Source organism: Astatotilapia calliptera, chromosome 23 (genome assembly GCF_964374335.1).
Source record: "Astatotilapia calliptera chromosome 23, fAstCal68.1, whole genome shotgun sequence".
NCBI classification, from domain to species: Eukaryota; Metazoa; Chordata; class Actinopteri; order Cichliformes; family Cichlidae; genus Astatotilapia; species Astatotilapia calliptera.
This window is the reverse complement of record NC_137443.1, coordinates 46,410,901-46,438,629: the sequence shown is the minus strand read 5'-3', so window position 1 is coordinate 46,438,629 and position 27,729 is coordinate 46,410,901. Positions and strand designations below refer to the sequence as shown.

Below are 27,729 nucleotides of genomic sequence, written 5' to 3'. Positions count from 1 at the left end.
TCGCGCTAACGGTGAGCTCGCTAATCCGGTTCTCCGAACACACCTGCTGTTGACGATTAGTACAGCTGGATGAAGTAATGTGAGATCACTGGGTGTCGTAAAAGGGGCTACACATCGATAGCAGAAACATTGATCGGCAACCCTCTGATTGGTCGGCGGAAATGTCGAAGGAGCGCGCTCGGTATTTTTCGGCAGCAGAGCAAGAACTCTTGAGTGAGGGATTTCAGGAGTTTCAGAGTTTAATCAGTTGTAGCCACAGCTGCCCTGGGGCAGACTGACAGAAGCCAGGCTGCCATATCGCGCCATCGGCCCCTCTGGCCAACACCAGTAGGCGGTAGGGTAGATTTATTATATTACACTATATTATCCAATATTATATTACATTATATTATATTATATTACATTATATCCCCTTTCACATTAGAGCCACAACAGGACCCACTAGAACATGGTGTCGAGAAAGGAAATTATTTTACTGCTATAGTTAAATAATTGTCATCATTACCATTGCATTAATAATAAAATCTGGAGGTTCTTGATTCAGGGGTAGAACAGTGTGTGTCTTTCAGAAAGGCTAAAAGTCACAGGCTGACAGGAAACAGGCTTGCAGAGAGTTTGCACAAGCAGGAAGTTACTTTAAGCAACAGTATGATCATTGCTTTAACAATGTAACAGATAGCTTTAAGAAGGCTTTAAGATGCTTATGCACACAGTTATTATGTTTAGTAGAGGTTCTTGATTAAAACATTTATTTAGTAGAAGACATACACATAGTCTCAGTGAGCTTCTGGTCTGGTAAAAGGTCAGAAGTGCAACAGGTGAATTGAGAAAGAGCATGTGAGGTCGTGACACACACACACTCAGTTAGAGAATCATTTATAGGTGAAAGTTTAATCATGTTTTGCTGATGTTGCAACAAGAGTTTGTCGCAGAACTGCTGCGAGCATCCGGCAGTGACAGGAAGCACCTGTTGTGAAGATAGGAGACAATTGTTCTTTTAAACTGTGTCGAAAGTCGTTGTGGTTTTGATTTGATCTATGTATAAAATGTGTCTGTGACGTATGAAGGGGCGTCAGTAAACAAACCCTGATGCTATAAAATATCTGTTCATGCTTTGATTAAGTCGAGGACTACTGGCTGTCTGCGTACAGAGTGTCCTCCCACGCGTGTATTCATTAAAATCATCGTTTGACTTCACCCGGCCGGATCGGTGTGGTTATTCTTCGATCACCTCTTGTACCCTTCCTCAATATTGAATCTTAACATTTGGGGGCTTCGTCCGGTTATTGAGGAGGGAGAGTTGGAGGTTTGGACGGAGAAATCCGGGGTCTTAGGTGGTCTGACGGGCAGACATGAATTCCAGTGGTCTAAGTGAGTGGACATAAGCCGGCTTATCCAAAAGGTAAGGCACTACCTGTTGAATTATTTCCAAAGTGTGCCAAATTGGATATGATAAAATTTAAGTCTACTCACTGAAGTTACTGGTGGATGTCTGTTTTGATTTTGATGAAAATTTCATGAGTTGAAGCAGTTAGAGTTCTGCTAAGAAGAATGAAGAAATGAAAGCAGTAAAGTCTGCTAAAGCAGTAAAGTCTGCTAAAGCAGTTAGAGTCTGCCAGGAAAAGTTTAAATACTGGGTTGAAGTCCCAAAGAAATTGAGTTAGAGTCTCAAGTAGTTTGGTAGGGAATTGGTTATTGTGTTGGTTAGAGTCCAAATTTGGTCATAAGAGTGGACCTGAGTGGTCATTTTGTGAGTTGGAGTCTCCATTGACCACTAGGTTGCACCTGCCTCAGTTATACACTTGTTTCGGGTGTTGATTGTTGTTTCAAAATATTATAAATTATTCTAGAACGGCAGTTCGAGTCTGCTAGGAAGCGCAGAGCCCGGAGGTTACGCTCCCTCCTTGTCGTGGACGCGCGACATTGACCTCTCGGCGAAGAGGGTTAGTTCAGTGTGGTTTAGCTGTGGGGTACAGGGCATCCCGGAATTAAGCTAGGAGTTAGAGTCTCCTTACCGTTTGCAACGGTATCTGCGCTTTTTTGGACAGGAGAAGTTGGTCTTCGGGCGTGTAACTTTAACTTAACACTTCGAGGTAAGCCTTGGCTGTGAAATGCCAAAAATAGAGCTTCAGGCAAAGTTTGGGTTGGTTGACGCTTTTAAATTGAGTTAGGGATTTTAGAAATGAGGCCAGAAACAGTTAAAGTCTTGATACTGGTTAATTGGTGGGCGGTTATTTTAAATTTGTCGAAATTGGTTAGGCGCTAAAGCTGACAGATCTGACAGTAGTTGTAAATATAAGACGTCTTTGTAATAAGAGATCTCTGTGTGAAAGGAGTCTGAGGCAATGCTGCTGCTATTTTTAGACGGTGTGTGTGAGTGAAAATGCAAATGAGTAAGCAGTGAACTGTTTAAGCCACAGTTGGTTTTACAAATACTGCTGCAAACATTGTAGAGTGTGTTTAAAATGCCATTTATGTTTAGTAAAGGACTATAAATAAAGTTTTGAGTTGCCGTAGTGGATGCATAGTAACTGACTGAGTTTGGATGTAGATATATAAATATATTGAGTGCACTGTATATACTTAAGACTAACACATCACTTTCAGTAGTAACTGTTCTCCAGCATTAGTTGCTGGTGGGTTTTATTTTTTCAATTTCTTGTGTGTGCGGTGAGAATTAATGGAGGTTTCAATTTTTTGTTTGTTTGTTTTTTACTTGCTCTTTTTGATTATGACAAGCATGTCTAAAATACTCTTAGGAAAGTGTGTTGAGTTATATTCCTTAACTCTAGTCACAGTTTAAGTGTGAATGCGGTGACTAGAAGCTTTGACATGATGAATAAAGGTGTGAGAGGTATTTCTTGGGTGATGTAAAGTAGGACGTTTTAAACTTTGAAAGTGTTTTTAATTTGAGAGAGGCATGAGTGATGTTATAAGAGTTTAGTTTATTTAAAAGGTGTGTGTGAGAGGATTATGAAATCATTGTGTGAATGATGCTACATTTTAGGTCAAAAGTTAGTAGAATTACAGAGGGTTTGTAGATTGTAAATACAAAATAAGTTTGATTAGCCTGGAGAAACAGCAAAGCAGCTTGAGCTGCTCTGAGCAGCTGCGTGCGGTGTGTGTGTAACAGGAAATGGTGTGGGTGACAGGAAGTTTGCATGCCCATATAAGGTGATGTGTGAACAGAGGAAGTCTGAGAGAGAAGTGTGTGCGTAGGCAAAATGCAGAGTGTGTGCGTGAAATAAGGGAGTATTGTTTTTTACATCAAGGTTTAATAGAACTAAAGTAGAACGTGACAAACAAACAAAAGAAGGTAAAATGAAGAGAGAAAATAATGTGGTTCCCTGACCGGGAGAGAAAATAACTGACAATTACATTAATGAATAGAAAACACACATACACAAAGTGCCATATGTGAAATTATTCTAGGAAGGAGTCAGAAGTAAGATAGTTTAATATAAGATGCAATGAAGGAAGCAGCTTACATTCCTTTAATTCCCAGAGCCAGTGTGTTCCCTCCCCTGCCCACTTGGGCCCCGTATCAGGCGAGTATGGAAGGCTGGATAGCCCATGACGGGTAAGATCCCACCTCGAAACCCTGGGACAACCTAAGGCAGGCACAGTCACGATTATTCGCCTCACTCAGTCCCGGTGAGCTCCGACTCACTGGTGAGATGAAGTGAAGAGGATGGGACCTCAAGGGGTAAAGCCGCTGGGCTAGGGTGGAGGTGGAAAGTGGCAAGTGGAGCCCTACCTTCTGGCTGAGGACAAGGAATGCTGCTATTTAAGGTAGGAAATCAGAATTTGGGTTAGTAAATTTGGGGAGGAGAAAATTGACTGTTTAAAGGCAAAATTATGAAGGAGTCTGACACACTGTAAAAGCACCATATGCAAATTCACACACACAAACAGGAAATGCATTAAACTTATAAAGACAAGACAAGCTCATGGAGTTTAATGCATAGACATTGATTACACCTAGCTAAGAACACAAACATAGGCAATGAAGAACAGCTTGCTATTTTGTATGAATGATACAATGGTGTGAATGTTTAATAAAATACATTTGAGTTTGTAATTGAGGAATAGAATAAGCCATATGACAAAGGGAGTTATGAAAACAAAAAAGGGATTAAAGTAGTTTTAAAAAAGAGTGACTTAGGAGTGCTCTCGTACTGAGTGATCAACACTAGTGATCACTGTTGGAAGAAATAAAATGATTTAATGAGTTGGGAATGTTTAAACATATGTTTCTGTTGTTACAGCTTCTTGAGAGATGACTCAGTATGCAAATTAGCTGGAGTGTGTGTGTGACTGTGACTTTCAGGAAGAGGAAGCATGGCAGACAAGAGAAGTGCAGATTTGGGTAGGAAATTTATAGTTTAGTGATATGTTGTTGTAAGGGTGTTATGTTTTATGCTGAATTGAAGTATGTTACAGAGCATAAGGGGGTGATGTGTGATGTGTGATGTGTGATGTGTGCAAATTGTGTGGTTTTAATGAGACTTTTGGTGTATTGAGGAGGTGAAATTATGTGGTGGCAAGACTTGTGTGTTTAAGGTTGTTGTGGTGATGGGTTGATTCTGTCAGTTAGGTTGTTGTTGTTATTTTTGTTTTTAATAGAGGGAGTTTTAGGAAACATGGACATGTCTAAAATTGGGCCCATTATTTTGTAACAGTGCACTTAAAGAAAACCGGTCAGGTGACTTTGTTTTGTTTTTATGAGCTAAAAATCAGCTCTATTTTTCATTTCTGTTTTAAGCAGGCCTGCAACAGTGAATAACGGCGCTGAAAATTATCGGGAAGAGCAAATATAAGGTGGGCTTCCCAGATTACAATTGGCTGAGGAGAAAGCTACCTGTGGGGACTGATCAAGGTCGTAAGTCCCTGTAAAAAGGATTTTATGCGAGTCAATCCAGTCCAAAAGCATAAAGAAATATTTTCCTATGGAAAATAAAAAATGACGGAGCTCATTTTGCTGAGGGTGGAGTATCTGATCGTGCGGGAAGCTCCACTATCAGCAAATACATGGTGTGACTGGATGTGAGTGAATGTGTGACTGCATGTGAGTGAATGTGTGACTGAATGTGAGTGAGGATGAATTAATGTGGACAAACAATTTGTTTTTACCAGAGAAAATTTCTGTTTTGTTTTGTTGACTGGGGTTAGATTATGGGATTATAGTATATTGTTGGGAGAAGGCCAAATGCTAAAGGGGAAATATTTTTGATGTGACTCAGTCACCATTAATTGAAGAAACACATGACTGATAACTGTTCTGTTTTAAGTTTATTTTTATGACATAGATTGGATCATGAGTGGGGAAACTGAGCATTTTTAAGTTTTGTATAGTATCTTGACACATGAAATGTATCAAGATAAAGGGGGTTTAGGGTTTAATAATTTAATTGTTTAATAATTTAGGATCATTTTAGGACCTTTTGGGTTTTTGATCAGTTGGATATGGTAAAACTGAAACTGTTATTTTAAGTTAAGGTTAAAGGATTAAAAGTGAACTTGTCACGGTTTGCGAGGCAAGCCGTGTGGAGTTGTAGAAAAGGACCCAAAAGGCGGCAGCTCTGGTGCAGGTGAATATTTATTTACAACGGTGGGCATAAAACAGCACTGGTGGAAAAACAAGAAACCGGAAAACTGGGTAAGCTAATAACACAAACCAGAAACGAGGATGCAGGGAGGTTCGGGGAAATACACCCAGAGAACATAGGGAGATTACACACAGGTGGGAAACACAGGTGACACTGATAAACATAACGAGACAGGGCAGGAGTGAACACAACATTACGCATACTGACGAGAGACTGTCAAAGTAAAACAGGAAGTACACAGAGGTTCAGACAGGAGGAGAGAAAGCACGGGGAGAACACAGACATAACAGGCTGGGGGAAAACATGGAATAAACACAAAGAGAGACGAGAGCTCATAAATACACAGAGGGGCACAAGGGGGTAAGAGTCACAAAGGAAAAATACTTAGGGAACACCACAACAGGACACCTCAGAAAACCTGGCCTAAATAAGGAGCGAAAATACAAGGAACCAAGAATACTGGGCCAACATGGCCCAGGACCATGACAGAACTGAATCCTGTTTAGAAGATACAATGCCGGTTTTTCAAAGCTGTGAATAAATCTTAGAGGGAAAATTAGTGAGGGTTGAAGGAGTAGAACAGCTTTGATTTCTTTTTGATTTTTAGAAGAAGTGGTTATAATGTAGGCTTACACATACAGATATTACATAGGTTTATCTTTAGGATAAAGGGGGAGCTTCTATGTAGAAATGATTTTTATACATATTGCATTTTGTGCTTTTAAAGGAGTTGTGGCTCAAATTTGTCTCTGGAGGGTCACGAGCCTTTGGCTAGCGCTATGATTAGCCAATCTACTGTGAGGATAATATGAGTTCATGAAGGATTGCACACGCTTACAGACACAGAGTTAAGAAACACACATGACAGTATTGATTCCAGGCAAAAGGCCTTAAATTCATTTAGCTTTTAACTGAACTTAAAAAAGGACCAAAGAGGAAGGAAAGCATATATTTTGGTTAAGTCTGATAAATTAGAATTAGAAGATTAGAAGGTATGGTTACATTAAAGGAGCAAAATGAAATAAAAAGGCTATACCAAAATGGGTTATAACATAGGAAATGTGAGGTTAAAATGAAGTTAACACATAGGAGTTGTTTCAAGGCAGCATTTACCTATGATAAAATGTATACAGGAGTAATTGCTTATATGCTTAAACTTAATTGATTAAAGTGGTTGTTTTCTTTTAGAGTAGAGGAACTTGCAGCAGCGACAATTTGTGCACAGGATGTTGATGATCAGATAAGGGAAAATAGAGCGAGCAACCGGACGTGAAAGCAGGGTTTAAAGAGTTTTAAAGTGATGAGGAACGTTGAAGAATGTACATAAATATAAGCCAATAAGTTAAGAAGATAATTAGGATTAGGCTTTTGATTAAAGAGTCTCAGATAGGATAAGTTAGGGAGATGCAAGAAAAGGTGTTTTGTTTCCTTTGCAGAAGATCTCGGCGACCACAGGAGGGGCGAGGATCCTGGAGATCTCGAGGTTCGAGACCACCAGAGAAGGGTCTGCGTGAGGACACAATGTATTGTGACCTCTGGTGTTCCAGAGGTCATGAGTGGGAGTGTCGAGAAAGGAAATTATTTTACTGCTATAGTTAAATAATTGTCATCATTACCATTGCATTAATAATAAAATCTGGAGGTTCTTGATTCAGGGGTAGAACAGTGTGTGTCTTTCAGAAAGGCTAAAAGTCACAGGCTGACAGGAAACAGGCTTGCAGAGAGTTTGCACAAGCAGGAAGTTACTTTAAGCAACAGTATGATCATTGCTTTAACAATGTAACAGATAGCTTTAAGAAGGCTTTAAGATGCTTATGCACACAGTTATTATGTTTAGTAGAGGTTCTTGATTAAAACATTTATTTAGTAGAAGACATACACATAGTCTCAGTGAGCTTCTGGTCTGGTAAAAGGTCAGAAGTGCAACAGGTGAATTGAGAAAGAGCATGTGAGGTCGTGACACACACACACTCAGTTAGAGAATCATTTATAGGTGAAAGTTTAATCATGTTTTGCTGATGTTGCAACAAGAGTTTGTCGCAGAACTGCTGCGAGCATCCGGCAGTGACAGGAAGCACCTGTTGTGAAGATAGGAGACAATTGTTCTTTTAAACTGTGTCGAAAGTCGTTGTGGTTTTGATTTGATCTATGTATAAAATGTGTCTGTGACGTATGAAGGGGCGTCAGTAAACAAACCCTGATGCTATAAAATATCTGTTCATGCTTTGATTAAGTCGAGGACTACTGGCTGTCTGCGTACAGAGTGTCCTCCCACGCGTGTATTCATTAAAATCATCGTTTGACTTCACCCGGCCGGATCGGTGTGGTTATTCTTCGATCACCTCTTGTACCCTTCCTCAATATTGAATCTTAACAATGGGAACAAGTAAAAGTGAAATATAAGAATATTCTACAGAATGGTAATATTTATCACTTATATTGCTTTTCGTCTCTTGGAAAGAGACCCTGGAATAATCTGTTTGTTCATAACAGCAACGAAGAACAGGGCAGAGCAAAAAAGACAGGTGGTGGTCCTGCACCCCCTCGTCAACAAGTTGGTTAAGTGAATAATACCCTCACGGGAAAATCGATATCTCTCTATGAGCACACTGTCGCGCTGAGCTAAAGGATCCTGTCTGTCCCGCAATATACGCTGAATTCTGAGGACTCTCCTTATCAATCTTGCACCTTCCGCAATGGGTGGCTCGCGTATACGGACAGCACATGGCTGCGACAGACTTCCCAAATCCACCTTGGCTTTTATAGCCGTGGTCTCTCATCTTGATTACACAAAGTAATTTGCAATTACTACTCTGAAATATGAATTACATCTGTAATAATCACATACATGTAATAGAATGTTAATAGTACATTTCCCTTTTTTAGGAAATGACCTGTATGTATCTGTGTGAAATCAATAAACAAACAAAGGGTTGCCGATCAATGTTTCTACTATCGATGCGTAGCCCCTGTTAAGCCACCCAGTGATCTCACATTACTTCATCCAGCTATACTAATCGTCAACAACAGGTGTGTTCGGAGTACTGGAATAGCAAGCTCAAAGTTGGCGCGATGATTTGATCTTGGATGTAGTAAGCGAGGTACGAAGAACGGACCCCAGGTAAGAACATTGTTGAGGTTTAAATTTATAATCTTAAATACTTATATGCTGATTATATTGCTTTATAAGAAAGGCCCAAATCTGAGTACACTCTGTGCCGACAGGACTGACAGGAAATTACATGCTTTTGCAGGCGAAAAGTGAAACTAAGCAGAGTGTTTGGTCGAAACTTAAAGTGTGTGTGATGTCTATATAAATGACTAGGCTTGCTGTTTTGTGCTTCAGACCTGGGGTTGTGTGTTCAGGTCTCCATATCCGGATATGTAAAATAAAGATAATCTTTTAAAGTAAAAAGACCACTTTTGAGCCGTGTCTTTTTGGCCATAACGAATACCAAAAGAACCGGAATTTAATAACATTAAAACCAAACAATAAATGAGCAAAGTAGTGCATGATAAATATAGATGACAAATACAAAGTGCAATATAGAAACACTGGGTAAAAAGAAATGAACAATTAAAAAGGAGGATAAAAGATGTGAGCAGTAGTTAAACAGTAGAAATAAATATATAATAAACAAATAAAAATAGATAATAAATGAAAGCCAGGTCTGAAAGGTGAGTTTGGCTTTAAAAGCATGAAAACACACTGCTGTCTTCAGGAAGGCTGCTCCAGTAACTTTCTATGCTCGCTTTGAGGCTGCAGCTAAGGACTCCAACAATGCTAGTGCTAGCGGCGCTAACGGCTGCAGACAGGAAGATACTGCCAGCACCGGAAACGTGCTCGTCATCTCCGAGCATGAAGTAAGGAGAGCCTTCAAGAGAGTGAACACCAGGAAAGCAGCAGGACCAGACGGCATCCCAGGTCGTATCCTAAGAGACTGCGCATACCAGCTAGCTCCTGTGTTCACTGAGATATTCAACATCTCTTTATCTCAGTCGGTGATCCCCACATGCTTCAAAGAGTCCATCATTGTTCCTGTCCCGAAGAAACCCCACCCTGCTTCTCTCAATGACTATCGCCCTGTAGCCCTCACCTCAGTAGTGATGAAGTGTTTTCAGAGGTGGAAAGAGTACTCAAAATTTGTACTCAAGTACAAGTACTGTTACACTGGTTAAATTGTACTCAATTACAAGTAAAAGTACTGGTGTTAAAAAAATACTTGAGTAAAAGTACAAAGTACTGTTCTCAAAAACTACTCAGAGTATTAATTACTTTTTAACAGACTGATGTTTTATTCTGTTGTCAATAGCAGGCATTCAACTCGATTCACCAGTATAAATATTTATGTTCAAAGCACATTTTTCAGATGAACAAGGTATAGAAAGGTAACTTGTTTTGTAAATAAATGTAGATATAAAAGAAGGAATTTTGTTTGTTAAAACAATGACAAAAATGTTTCTGAACATGCGTAGAACCATTTAAACTTTTCCCCATACACTGAACAACAGGCAGGTAAGTGTCTTAAACTCTTAGCATTTCTTTCACACTTTACTTTCTGAACCTTTTGTTCAGTTTCAGCAAGAGCTGGTTTTCTAAATTAACAGAGGCAATCCGACTTCGTTTGGCAGTGAAGAGTAGACCAGCACAGCTAAAAAGTCGTTCACACGCAGCAGAAGCAGGCAGAGCTGTGTTCAGTTTAAGAGAGAGGTTTTTGATGGCTGAGAAGGAGTGCAGCAGCTCCATGGTGTCTGTGGCACAAGCAAGATAACCATCAAGCTCAACTGCACTTTGCAGCCTTCTGGAGATTGGTCTGGAGAAGAATTCATCTTCATCAGATGACTCTCTTTGCTGATCCTCACTCTCATGCTCTGTCGTTTCAAGATGTTGTTTGATGTATGTCAAGGCTGTAATTGCAAGTAGATAACACAATTTTGTTATTTAAATTTCAGTGATTATTCCTGAACAGAAATTTAAAATCGGCAAATTCTCAAAAAGGATTGTTTAGTATTCAGGACAGACCATCAATAACTTACAACGTATTAGGTGAAATACTCACTTAAGCATGTGTTCAAATGTAAAAATACACAAAAATGGGATCACATGAATCCTTACCAGCCTCTATTACATCTGCTCTGTCAGTCCAGGAAGTCTTGAACTTGGGTAAGAGGACTGCAGCTGCAGCCAACTCTGGATCCTCAATCATCGCTCCAAAATGCTTTTGAAGGCCATTTTGCAGGGCTCTGATGTCTTGCTTGATGTCTCCAGCCTGCTAAGTTTGGACAGTAGTTGTTGGATTACTGGCAGGAGCCATCCCATAAAGGAAGTGGACTCAGACTGAAGGATGTTTGAAGCTTTCACCAGTGGCTTCATGGTGGTACAGTACTCCCTTAGGAATGCAACTTCTGCAGGACTCAACCTGTAAGACACAACAACAAAACCCACCATGACTATAATAGGGATCTTCTGATTTAATATTAAGAGTCTGCTCACGTTTTTAACCATCCATTAAGGAAAATTCACAAAATTTGCAACCATATTGGTAGGTGTCCAATTTTACTCACATTTTCACCTTGAACTCCTCACAAATGCTCCTGGTGGCATCTTCCCCCTTCTCATCAATGGCAAGGTAGGTTGAATTCCATCGTGTTGCATTGGGACGAATGATCTGTAGCTCACACTTGTCCTCTACCACTTCATTAGCCAAATGAGATCAGCCAGTTTTGTTCCAAATGGCCTGGCATTTTGCAAAGGTTGCACGGGAGAGCCTCTTGTAGGTGTCATTCATGCTCTCTGCTAGGGCAGCATCAGATGTTGCCACAAGGTTTAGCAGGTGACATGCACATCGCTGATGAGGCGGAAGTTGATACTCCAAACCAGAGTCTTCATCAAGAATTGCACTTGCCTCATGGTAGTCAATATGGTCAGTCAGGTCAAGAGTTTCTGGGTCTGCTTCATCTTCAGCTTCATCTGCATCATTTTGTGCCCCAAACATGTGGAAGGCCTTGACAAAGTTGGATCCACTATCAGTTGTGGTTCTTACAACTTTGCCTCTAATCTTGTATTGGCAATGGATATCATCAAGCGCACCAGCAAGCATGTCAAATGTGTGAGACCCTCTCAATCTTTTGCATGCTAGTGCTGCAGATCTTCTTTCCAGGGACGCTTCCTCTATCCAATGGCATGTGACTCCAAGGTAACTTTTCTGATGAGCTGACCAACAATCAGTAGTGGTAGCAACAAATTTGACTTTATCCAATGCTGCAACCAAAGTCATCTTCATGTGATCAGCAGCTTCACAGATTCTGGCACGGACAGTGGGTCTGGAGATGACTTTGGCTTGAGGTTGTAATGTGGTAACCAATTCTTTGAAAGATGGCTGTTCTACCACTGCAAATGGCTGTAGACCCTCACATATGAAATTGATGACAAGCTTGTCAACAGTTGCTTGTGGAACATGTTTGTTTGCAGCTCTCAACATCAGGTCTGGTAACTTGGCTTGCGTATTTGCTGAGCACTTGTTTGGTGTGGCTGTGGTCTTTCGCTGTCGAGATGTTGATGCCACAGTGATATTGTACTGCTCAATCTTCGATGGATGTTTCCTCTGTAGAGATAAATATTATCATACGTCAGGTTCATACATTACTTCATAACATCACTGTGATTAACACTAAAGGAAAACACATTTTTAAAACATTATTCAACTAGACTTGAGCTAATCTTTGATTGTTGAGCATAGTATAAAAGAGTGGTGAATTGGTCAAATTTTGCAGATATATTGCTGTATTTATTTACAAGTGTAAACCAATTTTGAACGATCATTGCAAAAAACATGAATTTCTGTATACATTCTAAGTTCTGTAATATGTATACTATCTGTAAAAAGAGTATCGACCAATGTATCAGTATCTAAATTTTTAACTCCTTTTTATCAGTATCACCCTAAAGTTTTCAGTATTAGTCAGGTCCTAAAAATACTAAGAGAGCAAAATATGTGTATATAGCAAATCTAATTTAAGAAAAGGGATCACATACACAAAAATGCTGCCCATACAGCTAACAAATAAAACCAATCCACATTATGTTCTTTAAAAAAATATATCATATTGGGAAACATATAACCCTACTGATTAAGAGCCATGTCACTATGATAGACCTATATCAGGCCAATGATACTGATCAACTGATCCATCAATCGGGCTCTGGTACATGTCAGCTGAGAGCTGGAAGATTAATTTGAGATGCAGCTCAGCACTGTGTTCAAGTTTGTTTGTTTTTTTGTTTTTTTATATATATATAGGCCAGCTGATTGTAGGCCTGTGAGTTTTAAATGACTACAAGTTTAATTTATTGTAATGACGGTGGTTATCCAAATAATAAGCTAAAACATTCCTACGAATTGTAGCTCAATTATGCATGCACACACAAGCACATTAGCTAGCTCCGTCTTATTTTAATATCAGGCTAACCAATGGCGGTGACAATATCTTAGCCAAACTAGTAACCTTAAAACACATGAAAAATAAGAAAGCAATATCATACACGTATAGTTGTAAAACCTCTTACCTCAATGTGTTTTTTTAGATTAGATGCTGAAGTCTTGTAAGCTGAAATGACTGTAGAGGTCAAACAAAGTTTGCACTGCATCTGGACGCTGTCTCCTTTTCTCCCTCTGTACACGAAAAATTCCTCCAGGTATGGCCACGGGCACGCGTCCTCCGTCTTTTCTACGTCGTTTTCATGGTTGACAGTGTTATCCTCTGTCTCCATTTTGGCTTCTTTGTCTCCAAATCTTCCGTCTATAAAGTAGTTTATACTCCACCATTTAGCACCTCCAGACACCTGTGCCTGCTGCTGCAGCGGAGTTTATTCTTTGCTTACGTCTTAAATTGGCGCGGTCAATCGAGACCGCGCCAATTTAAGACGTAAGCAAAGACGTAAGCGTTATTGGCTGCAAAAATGCAGACGAAAGGTTTGAATATTAATTCAAATTGTGGGCGTACTCAGTAGTGACTTTTGATTTTATAAGTAGCGAAGTAGATTACATGGTGTAAGTTGTACTCAAGTATGAGTAAAATTACAAACTTGAAAAATTACTCGTAAAAGTACAAGTACCCAAAAAATGTACTTAATTACAGTAACGTGAGTATTTGTAATTCGTTACTTCCACCCCTGAGTGTTTTGAACGCCTGGTCAGAGACTTCATCATTTCTTCACCACCAGACACACTGGACCCACTACAGTTCGCTTACCGTCCAAATCGTTCCACAGACGATGCCATCTCTCATCTCCTCCACACATCACTCACTCACTTGGACACTAGAAGGGGGAATTATGTTAAAATGCTCTTCATAGGGGGCAGGGATAGCTCAGTAGGTAAAGTGGGCACCCCATGATCGGAAGGTCGGCGGTTCGAATCCACTTAACGGCTACCCTGAGGTACCCCTGAGCAAGGTACCGTCCCTACACACTGCTCCCCGGGCGCCTGCTTAGTGGGCTGCCCACTGCTTCACTGAGTGAATGGGTCAAATGCAGAGAAAAACAAGTAATTTCCCCATGGGGATCAATAAAGTATCCATTATTATTATTATTATTATAGACTACAGCTCTGCATTTAACACCATAATTCCCTCCACACTCACCACCAAGCTGGAGCATCTGGGACTCAGCTCATCTATGTGTCAGTGGATCTCCAACTTCCTAACTGGCAGACCACAGGCAGTAAGGATGGGCGGACATGTCTCAGCCTCCACCACTCTCAGCACTGGAGCCCCCCAGGGGTGTGTTCTGAGCCCCCTGCTGTACTCTCTGTACACATATGACTGTGTGGCCACTACCAGCTCCACCACCATCATCAAGTTTGCTGACGACACCGTCGTGGTGGGCCTGATCTCTGATAACAACGAGACGGCCTACCTGAAGGAGATTAGGAATCTGGAGAACTGGTGCCAGAGGAACAACCTCCTTCTAAACATCAGTAAGACAAAGGAGCTGATAGTGGACTTCAGCACTAAGCAGGAGAGGAACTACCAGACCCCCGTCATCAACAAGTGCCCAGTGGAGAGAGTGGACAACTTCAAATACCTCGGAGTTCACATCACGCAGGACCTGTCATGGTCCTGTCACATCAACACCATGGTGAAAAAGGCCCAACAGCGTCTCTACCACCTCAGACGCTCGAGAGACTTCCTTTTTTTTTTTTTTTGTCCCGTTTGGATCTTTAGCCATCAGAATTGTTGTCTTAAGGCCAAGAAAGATGCCAAGCAGATTTATTTTACCAAGTGGATCATCATGGCCTTGCCATATTGGTCCATTTGATTGACCTTTATTATAATTATGAATTTATTTTATTTTCAGTTGCTACAAACGGGACAGACATGACTGTGGGATAGGACAGGGGGAAAGACTGAAAGAAAGAGAGGGAGAGAAAAAAAGAAAACCAAAGGGGAGAAGAGACGGTGAGAAGGGGGGGAAGAGAGAAAAAAACAAACAAACAAAAAAAACAAAACTCCTGGGTCACCTGTATGGAGAAAAAAAAACAGAGGAGAAAGCAAACAACAAAGAGCAACATAATAAGAAAAAAAAAGCACCATCACAATAAACTAGCTAGCAGTAGATATCGATAGTTACTAAATAATAAACGATATTGTGCAGCACGCAAGATAGCCAGCGCACAGTGTGCTTTGAGGCAGCAGCCAAGAAAGCTGTAGTCCGCGTCTATGAATACCCATGTGTACACCTGTGTGCATACCTGTGTGGATCAGCATGCTTGCATTCCAAAGGTTTCTCCATGTAATGATCTGCTAGGGAGTGTGGGGAGCCACAGCCCTGTCCTCTATGGTATCAAGCAGGTATGGAGGAGATCAAAACTCCAGACATCCAGAGGCCCCCAGAACACAAGAGACCAAGGAAGACCCACAGAGGGGCAGCCGCGCCACTGTCCCAGTAAGAGCTAAGGAGAGTCCCAGATGAGGGCTCATTCAGCAGCCGCGGAGCAGAAGCCAGGGGGAGTTGCAGTGACGCGCCCGTGAGCTCCGCCGGCAGCCAGCTGTGCCTGAGTGACCGAGCCCCAGGCCGAGAGGCCGGGGGCACCCCACCTCCGAAGTGGCCCGAGCGAGCCGCCAAGGAGTGAGCCGGTGTGTACCCGGACGCCGCTTGAGAGACTTCCAACTGCCCTCCAAGGTGCTCAGGAACTTTTACTCGTGCACCATAGAGAGCATCCTGACGGGAAACATCTTAACCTGGTTCGGGAACAGCACCATGCAGGACAGACGAGCTCTACAGAGGGTTGTGCGGTCAGCTGAGCGCACCATCCGCTCCGAGCTCCCTGACCTGCACTCAATCTACAGCAGGCGGTGCTGGACCAAGGCCAGGAAGATCGTGAAGGACCTCAGCCATCCCAACAACAGACTGTTCTCTCTGTTGAGGTCAGGAAAGCGATTCCGCTCCCTGAAGACCAACACAGAGAGACTGAGGAGGAGCTTCTTCCCGCAGGCGATACGGTCTCTCAATCACACCACCACACAGTACTGACCCACACATACAGTTCTTACACACACACTGGACATTCTGGACATTGTTTTCACTTCATCACTTAAATCACTTTAAGCATATTTGCACTGCACAAGACATAATGTGGATTGCACAACACTGGACATTATATTCTTCATTTCAAGCTAATACTTGTACAGCTGCTGTTATTGTGTATATATTTATTTATATTTCTTCATACATTCTTATATAGTTCTATATTGTGTATTTTGTTGTACAGTTATTTTATTTTCAACTTTAATTTATGTATTTTATCTTATTCTTTCCCAGTTAAATTTACCCTTCATTCTAATTTGTGTTGTACAGTTATTTCATTTTTAACCTTAATTTATATTTTATTCCTTCCTAGTTAAATTTACCCTTTTTAATTTTTCATATTTATTTCCTATCTTATTCATAGCCTTTTCCTTTTTTGTTTTCTTTAGGTCACGAGCAGTTGTCCAAGCATTTCACTGCATATCGTACTGTGTATGACTGTGTACGTGACAAATAAAATTTGAATTTGAATTTGAATTTGAATTTGAAAGTCATCTACATGTGGGTTTAGTTCTGACTTTAGGGACAAGTAAAAAAATAAAATAAAATAAAAACATCTGTCCAGACAACCTGACAGTCAAAAATATAAACTCAGGAACTTAAAAGGAAAATTGTGCTGACTTTGAACGTCCGCATCAAGATAAACTTACAGATTTAAGAGTCAAAAAGTGTCAAAAAGTCTGTATCCTTACCCGAGAGTTTCAAGTTTACAGTCAGGACTCTTTAGTCCAACACACAGCAAATCCAATCCTGAATCCTGCAGTTTGTTCGAGCTCAGCTCCAGCTCTCTCAGATGATTGGATGGGGAGCTGAGAATTTCAGACAAAGCTTCAAAGCTTCTTTTTGAGAGTTTACAATCTCTCAGCCTGAGGAAGAATAACAATGGAGACATATTCTTTTATTCATCTAGCATTATTAAACATATTTGTTCATAGATTCACTTACAGCACTTTCTTGGATGCTTTGACCACTGGCAGCAGCTTCAAAAATGCCTTCTCTGAACGGGAGTATTTCTCCAGGTCGAACTCATCCAGATCTGATGACAGTAAGATGAAGACCAGAGCCGACCACTGAGCAGGAGACAGTTGATCTGTGGAGAGACGTCCTGATCTCAGGGACTGTTGGATCTCCTCCACTAGAGAACGATCATCCAGTTCATTCAGACAGTGGAACAGGTTGATGCTTTTCTCTGCAGACAGTTTCCCACTGAGCTTCTTCTTGATGTACTGGACTGTTTCCTGATTGGTCTGTGAGCTACTTCCTGTCTGTGTCAGCATGCATAGGAGATCCTGATTGGTCTGCAGTGAAAGACCCAGGAGGAAGCGGAGGAACAAGTCCAGGTGTCCATTTGGACTCTCTAAGGCTTTGTCCACAGCACTCTGGTAGAAGTCTTTTACAGTAAGTGTTTTCTGGAAGATTTTAAAGAGAGGAGATTGTTTCTTAAGCAGGTTGACTCCAGAGTTGATGAAGGTCAGATAGACATGAAGAGCAGCAAAGAACTCCTGAATGCTCAGATGGACGAAACAGTAAACAACGTTGTTGAACATGTGACACTCATCAGCTTTAAAGATCTGTGTGAACACTCCTGAGTACACTGAGGCTGCTCTGATATCGATGCCACACTCTGTCAGGTCTGATTCATAGAAGATCAGGTTTCCTTTCTGCAGCTGATCAAAGGCCAGTTTTCCCAGAGACTCAATGATCTTCCTGCATGACTCTGTCTCAGCTCCTCCATCATACTTGATGTCCTTCGTTTGTAGGTGAAATAGCACAAGGCGTAGGTAGAGCTCTGTGAGAGTCTTAGGCAGATCTTTGCTCTCTTTGTTCTTCATGACAAACTCCAGAACTGTAGCAGTGATCCAGCAGAAGACTGGGATGTAGCACATGATGTGGAGGCTTCGTGATGTCTTGATGTGGGAGATGATGCTGCTGGCCTGCTCCTCATCTCTGAATCTCTTCCTGAAGTACTCCTCCTTCTGTGGGTCAGTGAACCCTCTGACCTCTGTCACCACGCCAACACAGTCTGGGATCTGATTGGCTGCTGCAGGTCGTGTGGTTATCCAGAGGCGAGCAGAGGGAAGCAGTTTCCCCCTGATGAGGTTTATCAGCAGCACATCCACTGAGGTGGACTTTCTAGGGTCAGTCAGGATTGTAGTTTTGTGGAAGTCCAGAGGAGGTCGACACTCATCCAGACCATCAAAGATGAACACAACCTGGAAGTCTTCAAAGATGTAGATTCCTGCTTCTTTGGTTTCAGTGAAGAAGTAATGAACAAGTTCCACCAAGCTGAACTTTTCCTCTTTCAGCAGATTCAGCTCTCTGAAAGTGAATGGAAACATGAACTGGATGTCCTGGTTGGCTTTGCCTTCAGCCCAGTCCAGAGTGAACTTCTGTGTTAGGACTGTTTTCCCAATGCCAGCCACTCCCATTGTCAGCACTGTTCTGATTGGTTTATCTCTTCCAGGTGGGAGTTTAAAGATGTCTTCTTGTCTGATGGTTGTTTCTGGTCTGTCTGGTTTCCTGGATGCTGTTTCAATCTGTCTGACCTCATGTTCATCATTGACCTCTGCAGTCCCTCCCCCTGTGATATAGAGCTCTGTGTAGATCTGACTCAGGAGGGTCGGGTTTTCTGTTGTAGAAATCCCCTCGAGCACACACTGGAACTTCTGCTTCAGGTCTGACTTGAGTTTGAGCTGACACTCAGTGAGAATCTCTGCATGAATAAACAGCAAATGACACAAATGAGAAAACTGCATTCTGGTTACTGTGGTTATGTGTTCAGTTCACTGGACTCTTGGTGTCATGATCCGAGTGAGTCTGAGTAACTTTCCACAGCATCAGCTCTCCTCGCCTGGGTGGAGCCCTCCTCACTCCTCCCTGCTCCTCACCTGTTGCCAATTACTCCGGCAGTATCTATGAGCAGCACTCACAATGAACCTTCTCCAGATTGTCTGCTTACCACAGTCAGTTCTCTGCCTCACATTTTGTCTTGTGCTCCTCAGCTTGTTTCGCGTAACCCTCTTTTCCTGTTCCCTAGTCGGCACCTGGATACATCTTCCAACTCTCGCCATAAGTCACGCCTCAGGATTCTGGCCTGCCACTGCTGAGAAAACTCCCTCTTGCAAACTGCCATCCTCACCTGCCTGCCTCCCTGTGCACCCACATCTCACTCTGTACCCAGATTTAATTCATCTCCTCCTCCAGCTGATCTCCACCTGCAGCCACGTAACACCTCTTAGTTTTTAAATCTTGGACTCATTCACTACACTGTGGACCACTCTGATTATTATCTCCTTTGTTCCAGTGATCCTGGATAGTTTCTATTCGCCCGATTCTGCCCCTGTTGTTCCTTTGACCTGCCTCAGCTTATGTTCTGGCCTCAGCTCTGCACTTCTCATAATACCTCGCTTGCTGTTGAATTTAGCCGTGATTCAGCTTTCTCCGTCAAGAAATCTAGTAAAATACATTTCTGTTAAAAGTCACTCAGCCTCCGTTTTTTGGTTCTGTGCTTGACTCCATTCCTTTTCATGAGCCATTGAGCCCTGACACTTGGGTTATAACTGAGGGCAGGTTTTATAGAGACACATTTGATTTGATCTTTTAAAAAATAAAAGAAACAGTTATTGATCTACAAGCTCGTAGCATGCGTGATAATCTGGTATTTTCTGGTATTCCAGAAGCCGCTGGAGAGGACGCGGAGACCACGGTAAAAAGCTTCATCAAAACCCACCTGAAGCTGCCGGAGGACACTGTGAAGAACATCGTCTTTGATCGGGTACATCGCCTCGGCCCCATTCGGGCTACGGCCGGGAGACCACGTCCTATCGTGGCCAAATTCGGCCACTTCAAACAAAAGCAACATGTGAAAAGCCGCGGCAGGGAATTAAAAGGAACGGACTTCAGCGTGAACGACCAGTTCCCCAAAGAGATCTTGGAACGACGCAAGGTCCTCTTCCCAATCCAACGCGGCTTCATCCAGAAGGGCTCCCGCGCTGTCATCGCTGTGGACCGGCTGTACGTGGACGGACAGCTCCACCGCGACCCCAACATCACTCCGTGGCTGTATTAACCTCACACCAGATAAGAATCAGCTACACCCTTTCCCTATCCACTCACACTAACTTGCATTAACATGTGTTTAACTTACCGGTATCAAATCGCATCTTAAAGTGTGATTTCATAGCAGAATTAACACCGTCACTCTCCGTCAGTGATTTAATTGGAATGTTTACGTTTTGTTTTTGTTTTTTTTCTTCTCGGGTTTTTGTTTTTTTTGGTTTTTTTTCCCCCTCTCGGTTTTATGCTGCTCACCCCTGTCCTTGGTTTCTTTCTTTATTCCTTTCACTGCCTCGATCACCTGCTTCGACACTCATCCACAAACATCCTTTATTTCGACACATACGCACCATGCGCTCAACGGCAGCACATTTACTTCAGTCAGACAGCGCACACAGTCGTTTAGGATACACACACTTAAGCCAAGCCTACTCATATTAGTAACTATGCATACACATAGTCAGACTCAGGGAGCATCTCGCCACACATTTTTTCTCTCTCTCCTTCTCTTTATTTATGAACAAGTGACGTATTCTCTCCACCTGTCTAAGCGAGGCACACAGCATACATCCCTATACACAAACATCTATGGGTACACTGAGGTTCATTACATGGAATATAAATGGAGCTGGCTCCAGAGAAAAGAGGTTAAAAATATTTAACCAACTCAAAAAACTACAGGCAGATGTTGTCCTTTTACAAGAGACCCACAGACCTCTTAGAGGTTCGAATGAACTTAAAACACCTGAGTTTCCTAATGTGTTCTCAGCTTGTTATAATTCTAGACAAAGGGGAGTAGCAATTTTAATACATAAAAATATTAATTTCACAGTACTCGATACAGTTATAGATCCAGAGGGCAGATTCTTAATCATTAAACTATCTATACTTGATAAAAAGCTATGTATTGCAAGTGTATATGGTCCAAATGTTGATGATCCCTCATTCTTTCACGGTTTTTTCAGTGCACTCTCTGAACACTTAGATGGCACACTTGTTCTTGGAGGCGACCTCAACCTTGGACTAAATGAAGACATGGATAGGCTCAATACAGCGGGAACTCAGCGTAATTGGCAGTCCACAAATATAATCAAACAGTATATGAGCGACTTTGGTCTTTGCGATGCATGGCGCTCCCTTCACCCCACCAGTAAGGAATATACTTTTTTCTCACATGTCCATCACTCCTACTCTCGTCTGGATTATTTTTTGGTCAGCAGCTCACTGCTGAACGACATTTCAGACACTGAGATTCATCCTATAGCTGTCAGCGATCATGGTCCTGTATCTTTAACACTAATGCACAAGAATAATACTACGCCAAGAAAAAACTGGAGATTTAATATATCACTACTTAAAGATGAAGACTTTATTAAATATTTTAAAAAAGAGTGGACTTCATATTTGGACTATAATGACATTCCCGAAACATCAGCTTCTGTTCTATGGGAAGCAGGGAAAGCTGTGATGAGAGGTAAAATAATTTCTTTCTCATCACATAAAAAGAAAAAAGAAAACAAAAATATTCAGGAATTAGAAAAAAACATCAAATCACTAGAAGAAGCCTACGTGTCCCACCAAGATCAGGAAACATTGAACAAAATACGCAAAACAAAACTAGAATTAAATGAGATAATTGATAAAAAAACAAAATTCTTAGTACAAAGACTACGCTTACAAAATTATGAACATAGTAATAAATCCGGTCAATTTCTAGCAAACCAGCTAAAAATAAATAAAGAAAAAACAACTATATGTGCTGTTCAAGATTTATCTGGGAACACAATATATGAACCGATACAAATAAACAACATTTTCAGGGATTTCTATAAAACGTTGTATTCACCACAAATAAACCCATCTAAAAAAGAAATTGATCAGTTTTTGGACAACATAACTCTTCCAAAATTATTAGACACTCAAGCAATGGCACTGGATTCACCACTGACACCAAGTGAACTCCAGGAAGCCCTGATAAGTATGCCCAATAATAAGGCTCCAGGTCCAGATGGCTTTCCTGCAGAATTCTACAAAGAATTCTGGTCGATTCTAGCACCAGTTTTCTACAGAACGTTGTTGGAAATCAAAGAAAAGGGCAGACTTCCATCAAATATGAATTCTGCAAACATTAATCTCCTGCTAAAACCAGGCAAAGACCCTGTATATCCCTCAAGCTATCGTCCAATATCCCTTATAAATGTAGACCTTAAAATAATCTGCAAAGCTCTCTCAAAGAGACTGGAGAAAATAACCCCCCTCTTAATTCATCCTGACCAAACTGGTTTCATAAAAGGTAGGCACTCATCAACAAATACACGTAGATTACTTAATTTGATAGACTACTCATACAGTAAAAACCTAGAAACTACAATATTCTCTTTAGACGCAGAAAAAGCATTTGACAGAGTTAACTGGAAATTTCTATTTGCAACTTTACACAAATTTGGTTTTGGATCCTCTTTCATCAACTGGTTAAAAATATTATATAATTCCCCAACAGCTTGTGTCAGAACAAATGACCAGACATCCTCCAGCTTCTGTCTCTTGAGGGGCACCAGGCAGGGATGCCCACTCTCCCCTTCACTGTTTGCAATTTTTATTGAACCACTAGCAGCAGCAATTAGACAGAATTCAGTAATTAAGGGCATAAAATGCAAGAACGTGGAACATAAAATCAGCCTTTATGCGGATGATGTGTTACTCTTTCTCCAAAATTCACAAACCAATATCTCTGGGGTGATTGAATTGATAAACTCTTTTGCAAGAATATCAGATTACTCAATTAACTGGTCAAAATCTACAGTCCTACCGATTAATTGCTCCCTCCATAATTCCTCTTCTACACCACTGCAATCGGGAAATATAAAATATTTAGGTATTAATGTTTCTCCCAAGCTTGCAGATCTAACTAAATTAAACCATATCCCACTTTTAAAGAAGGTAGAAGATGATCTGGCTAGGTGGAAATGTCTACCCATATCACTCATGGGAAGGGTTGCCGCTATAAAAATGATGGTCTTACCAAAAATAAATTATTTATTCTCAATGATCCCAACTAAACCGCCACAAGATTGGTTCAGATCTCTAGATTCATGTATGTCGAAATTCCTTTGGAAAAATAAACCCCCACGTATAAGCTTAAAAACACTACAAAAGACCAAGGATAAAGGAGGACTAGAACTGCCTAACTTTCAGCACTACTTCTTAGCCAACAGGCTTCAGTTTATCTCAGGATGGCTAAAACACACCCTCTTAGATGAACCTTGGCTAGATGTAGAACAAGCACTTTGCAATAATCTAGAGATCTCAGACCTACCATTTATCAGCTCAAACATCCAACGACATGAATGCTTTAAAAGCATCAACATCAGCTCTTCTCTGACAGCATGGTGGGAGTTTCTAAAATTGACGGCGTCTTCATTAATCCCATGCAAACGTACACCTATCTGGAACAACCCTGACATATTACAAAACAATAATATGATAAACTTTTCAGATTGGAGTGGTAAAGGAATCAAATATTTAGAACATATACTAGAAGGAACAGAATTTATTTCATTTGACGGACTAGTTACACAATATGGGATCAACAAGAAAAGATTTTTAGAATATCAACAAATTAAATCCATAGTAAAAAAGAAATTTAAACCGGGTCAAGTTGAACTACAAACACCACCAAGTGTGGTTCAATTTCTTACTCTTAAAACCCCCCAAATTACTATCCAAAATATACAGAATGCTTTCTAAAACAGATGAATCAATATCACTTCCTATTGCAAAATGGGAAGCGGATTTATCAGTTAACTTAGACCTAAACTTCTGGTCTCAGATTTGCTTAAAAACCTTTCATCTAATTAGAAATCCCAGTCTTCAATTAATTCAATACAAAATATTACATAGAGTGCACTATACAGGTCATCGGATGTTCAAGATGGGCTTTACGTCTACCAACAACTGCTCACACTGCCAAACCAATTCACCGGACAATTATATCCACGCTCTTTGGTTCTGTCCACCAGTTCAGAAGTTTTGGCGCGAGATATGTGAAGACTTATCAAAGTGTCTGAAATGTAACATTCCAACTTCCCCCTTAGTGTGTTTGTTGGGCAGCTTAGATAATGTCACTTCAGAAAAGAATATAGCCCATATGGTTTTCACTGCCCTATGCATAGCCAAGAAAACAGTCCTCATGAACTGGAAAAATAAAAATAATCTTAATTCTAACCAATATAGAAATTATCTATTAGATTACATTAGTCTTTACACAGCCTCTGCCACCACATCAGATCAATTGCTCTGGGCTCCTTTGATCAGCTCCATCACCTAGTGGGGGTGGGGGGGGTCATAGTTTGGTCCCGCCTTCACTGTTGTGATTGGTGTGGGGGTAGGGACAGGCCTAGGGCGTCGGGGGGTTTCCCGGAGGCATCTTCCTTGGGGGGCTCAACCCGGGGTAGCGGTCATGTCCGGTTAGGGGCTCTGTTGGCTCTCAGGTGACTGTTTCCTCGTGGCTGCGTGCAGCGGGGCTAGGGGAGGGTCTGTGCTGACGGACGTGGGTTACTGACCTGGTAGCCTGGCTGCCCCTGGGTGGGTCCGGGATGGGCGTGAGGTTCTGGGGGCGCTCCGTCTCTGGGCTGGGGCCCTGGCCGGGCCTCGGGGGCTTGGGTCCTGGTTGGTGTGTTGCCGGGGTTGTGGGCGGGCGGGTGCATGGGGGCCCAGCCCTGGCGCGGGGTGCCGCCGGTGCATCGAGCCACCTGGGGGGCTCTTCAACTAGTGGGGGAGATTGTCACATCTTGCAGGAGCTTTCCTCTCTTCAGGAACTCTCTCTGCAGGAAGGGGAGATACAGGAGAGGTGGAGGAAGATCTCAGCCTGGGCGTCTATTGTCTTATGTAGTCTGGAAGATGAGTGGATGGTGGGGTGGGTGCAGTTTTCTCTGTGGTGGGGTTGGGTGGACTGTCCCAGGCTCTGTGGGGCCGGGAGGCGCTGCTGCACTGGTCCCCGGTCTGGATGGGCCTGGGCCCCCTTTCCCTGGCGGGTCGCGGAGGGTGGGAGTGCCTACTGGGGTCAGCGGGGGAGCTGGCCCCAGGGAGGGGTCACTTGCCCCTCCCTTCCTTCCCTCCCCATCTCCAGCTGCCTCCCTCTTCCCGCTCCACCACAACCACCCACACATGCAGGGCCTTGGAGTAGGGGTATGTCACCAGGGTGCAGAGGAGGCTACCCCCCCCCCCCCCCCCCCCTCTGTCTTCTTCTGGCTGCCTCTGCCTCAATTTTATCCCACAACTTAGACATTCACATTATTCACACTCTCATTACACATACATATAGGATCTTGGGGGTGGGCACGATACATGGAATCCAGGTTACCATCAGGGTGTACACCCCACCCCTGGCATCGTTGCCCACCTCTCAATTTTAAATACACTTAGACATTGAGGGCTAGCAGGAGGGACTATGCGCTTACCTGCTGCTCTCTGGCAGGTAGCTCCATGCCCTCCTGGGTTTTAAATGCACCTTAGAACACACATGCATCAACACTACAATGAGCGGGTGGAGGGAGGTTTGGAGTCTTCTCTCACCTCCGTTCTCTGCGACCTGCTGGAGCGGGGGGGCTAGGAGGAGGAGTTGGACGTCCGACTGCGGTCTGGAGTGTGGGGCCTCGCTGCTGCTGCGGAGTCGGGGCGGTCTGCCTCTCCCCACCGCAGGGAAAAGGGTAACACCACCTGGGTCTGGGTGCAGTTCCCCCCTCCAGGGGCAAGGGTACCTAGACCCGGTTCATAGAGTACGCTTGGGGAGTGTGATCGTGTGTACAGCGTCTCTTTATGTCTGTCTCCACGTTGGTTGAGTGTGGAGTAAGTGCATATGAGAGCATGAGGGTGGGAATGGATGTTTGTATTTGTGTGTGCCTGTATGTCTGTGTCTATATGTCAGGTTGGGTATCAGACGCCACCTCTCTGGGGACATCTCAGGCCCTCCAAGGTTTGGAGGCCTATCTCCCCCCACCACCACTTCCCCTGCCAGTGGCGGACTCCCTCAGACATCGGTGCGTTGGTGGTTCTTTGTGTCTGGGGATGGGCGTCCAGGTACACGCCGGCTCACTCCTTGGCGGCCGCTTATCGGGGCCTGGAGCCTGGGGCTCGCTCGGGCCACTTCGGAGGTGGGGTGCCCCCGACCTCTCGGCCTGGGGCTCGGTCACTCAGGCACAGCTGGCTGCCGGCGGAGCACACGGGCGCGTCACTGCAACTCCCCCTGGCTTCTGCTCCGCGGCTGCTGGGTGAACCCTCATCTGGGACTCTCCTCAGCTCTTTCTGGGACAGTGGTGCTGCTGCCCCTCTGTTAGTCTTCCTTGGTCTCTTGTGTTCTGGGGGCCTCTGGATGTCTGGAGTTTTGATCTCCTCCATACCTGCTTCATGCCCTGGAGGACGGGGCTGTGGCCCCCCCACACCCTCTAGCAGATCATTACATGAAGGAACCTTTTAAAAAAACAAGCGCGTCCATGCTCACAGGTGTACACACGGGTGATCACACTCACAAACTACACCCTTTTGGCTCCTACCTCAAAGCACACTGTGTTCTGTTGATCTTATGTGCTGCACAATAATGTTTAATATTTAGTATTTACTGTCATATTCCCATATATCATTGTGATGTTGTTTATTCTATTACTCTTGTTCGCTTCGGCTTGTTTTCTTTTTTCTTTCTCAACAGGTGATCCAGGTGATCGATATATGCATTTTTTCTTTTTTCCTGCCCATTCTGTTGGTTTTTGTTTTTTGCCCTTCTCCCCCGTCCCTCTTCTAAGCTGTTTCTCTTTCCCTCTTTCTTTCTCTCCTTCTTTCTCCAGTCAAGTCTGTCCCGTATACAGCAAGTGAAAATAAAATAAACAATAAAAGGTGAATCAAATGGACCATTATGGCAAGGCTGGAATGGTCAATTTGGTAAAGTAAATCCGTTGGGCATCTTTCTTTGCCTTTAGACAATAATTCTGATGAAAAAGAGCCAAACGGGACAGGCCAAAAAAAAAAAAAAAAGAATAAATGAAAGAATTTCAAGTATAAACGTTTTTTTTTAATTCCTCCAAATAACAACAACAGTCACCCCAATGTGCTTTATATTGTAAGGTAAAGAACCTACAATAATACAACAGAAAAAAACCCAACTATCTTTTTGGGTCCTGAAAACTGAAGGCTCTGCCTCCCATTCTACTTTTAAATACTCTGTGAACAACAAGTAGACCTGCAGAGCGAGAGCGAAGTGCTCTAATAGGGTGATATGGTACTACAAGGTCATTAAGATAAGATGGGGCCTGATTATTTAAGACCTTGTATGTGAGGAGCAGGATTTTGAATTCTGGATTTAACAGGAAGCCAATGAAGGGAAGCCGATACAGGAGAAATCTGCTCTCTCTTTCTAGTCCCTGTCAGGACTCTTGCTGCAGCATTTTGGATTAGCTGAAGGCTTTTCAGGGAATTTTTTGGACT

General features: G+C 42.6%; 2 protein-coding genes and 1 long non-coding RNA gene across 3 annotated transcripts in view; all 3 read right to left on the bottom strand.

The window, feature by feature from the left end:
• LOC113018375 (protein NLRC3-like) overlaps positions 1–27,729 on the bottom strand; it is a 143,393-nt gene that overhangs the window by 12,343 nt on the left and 103,321 nt on the right. The gene's annotated exons all lie outside the window — the stretch shown is intronic.
• LOC145424032 (uncharacterized) lies at positions 9,882–12,771 on the bottom strand. The gene is made up of 3 exons (XR_013904986.1): positions 11,175–12,771; positions 10,726–11,029; positions 9,882–10,517 (listed from the first exon to the last, which is right to left on the bottom strand). It is a non-coding gene; the product is annotated as an uncharacterized LOC145424032 (long non-coding RNA).
• On the bottom strand, positions 15,139–20,360 carry LOC145424149 (NLR family CARD domain-containing protein 3-like). The gene is made up of 2 exons (XM_080297061.1): positions 20,345–20,360; positions 15,139–18,910 (listed from the first exon to the last, which is right to left on the bottom strand). Exons 1-2 carry the CDS (start codon positions 20,358–20,360, stop codon positions 17,139–17,141), a joined length of 1,788 nt encoding a protein of 595 aa, XP_080153187.1. The 3' UTR covers positions 15,139–17,138.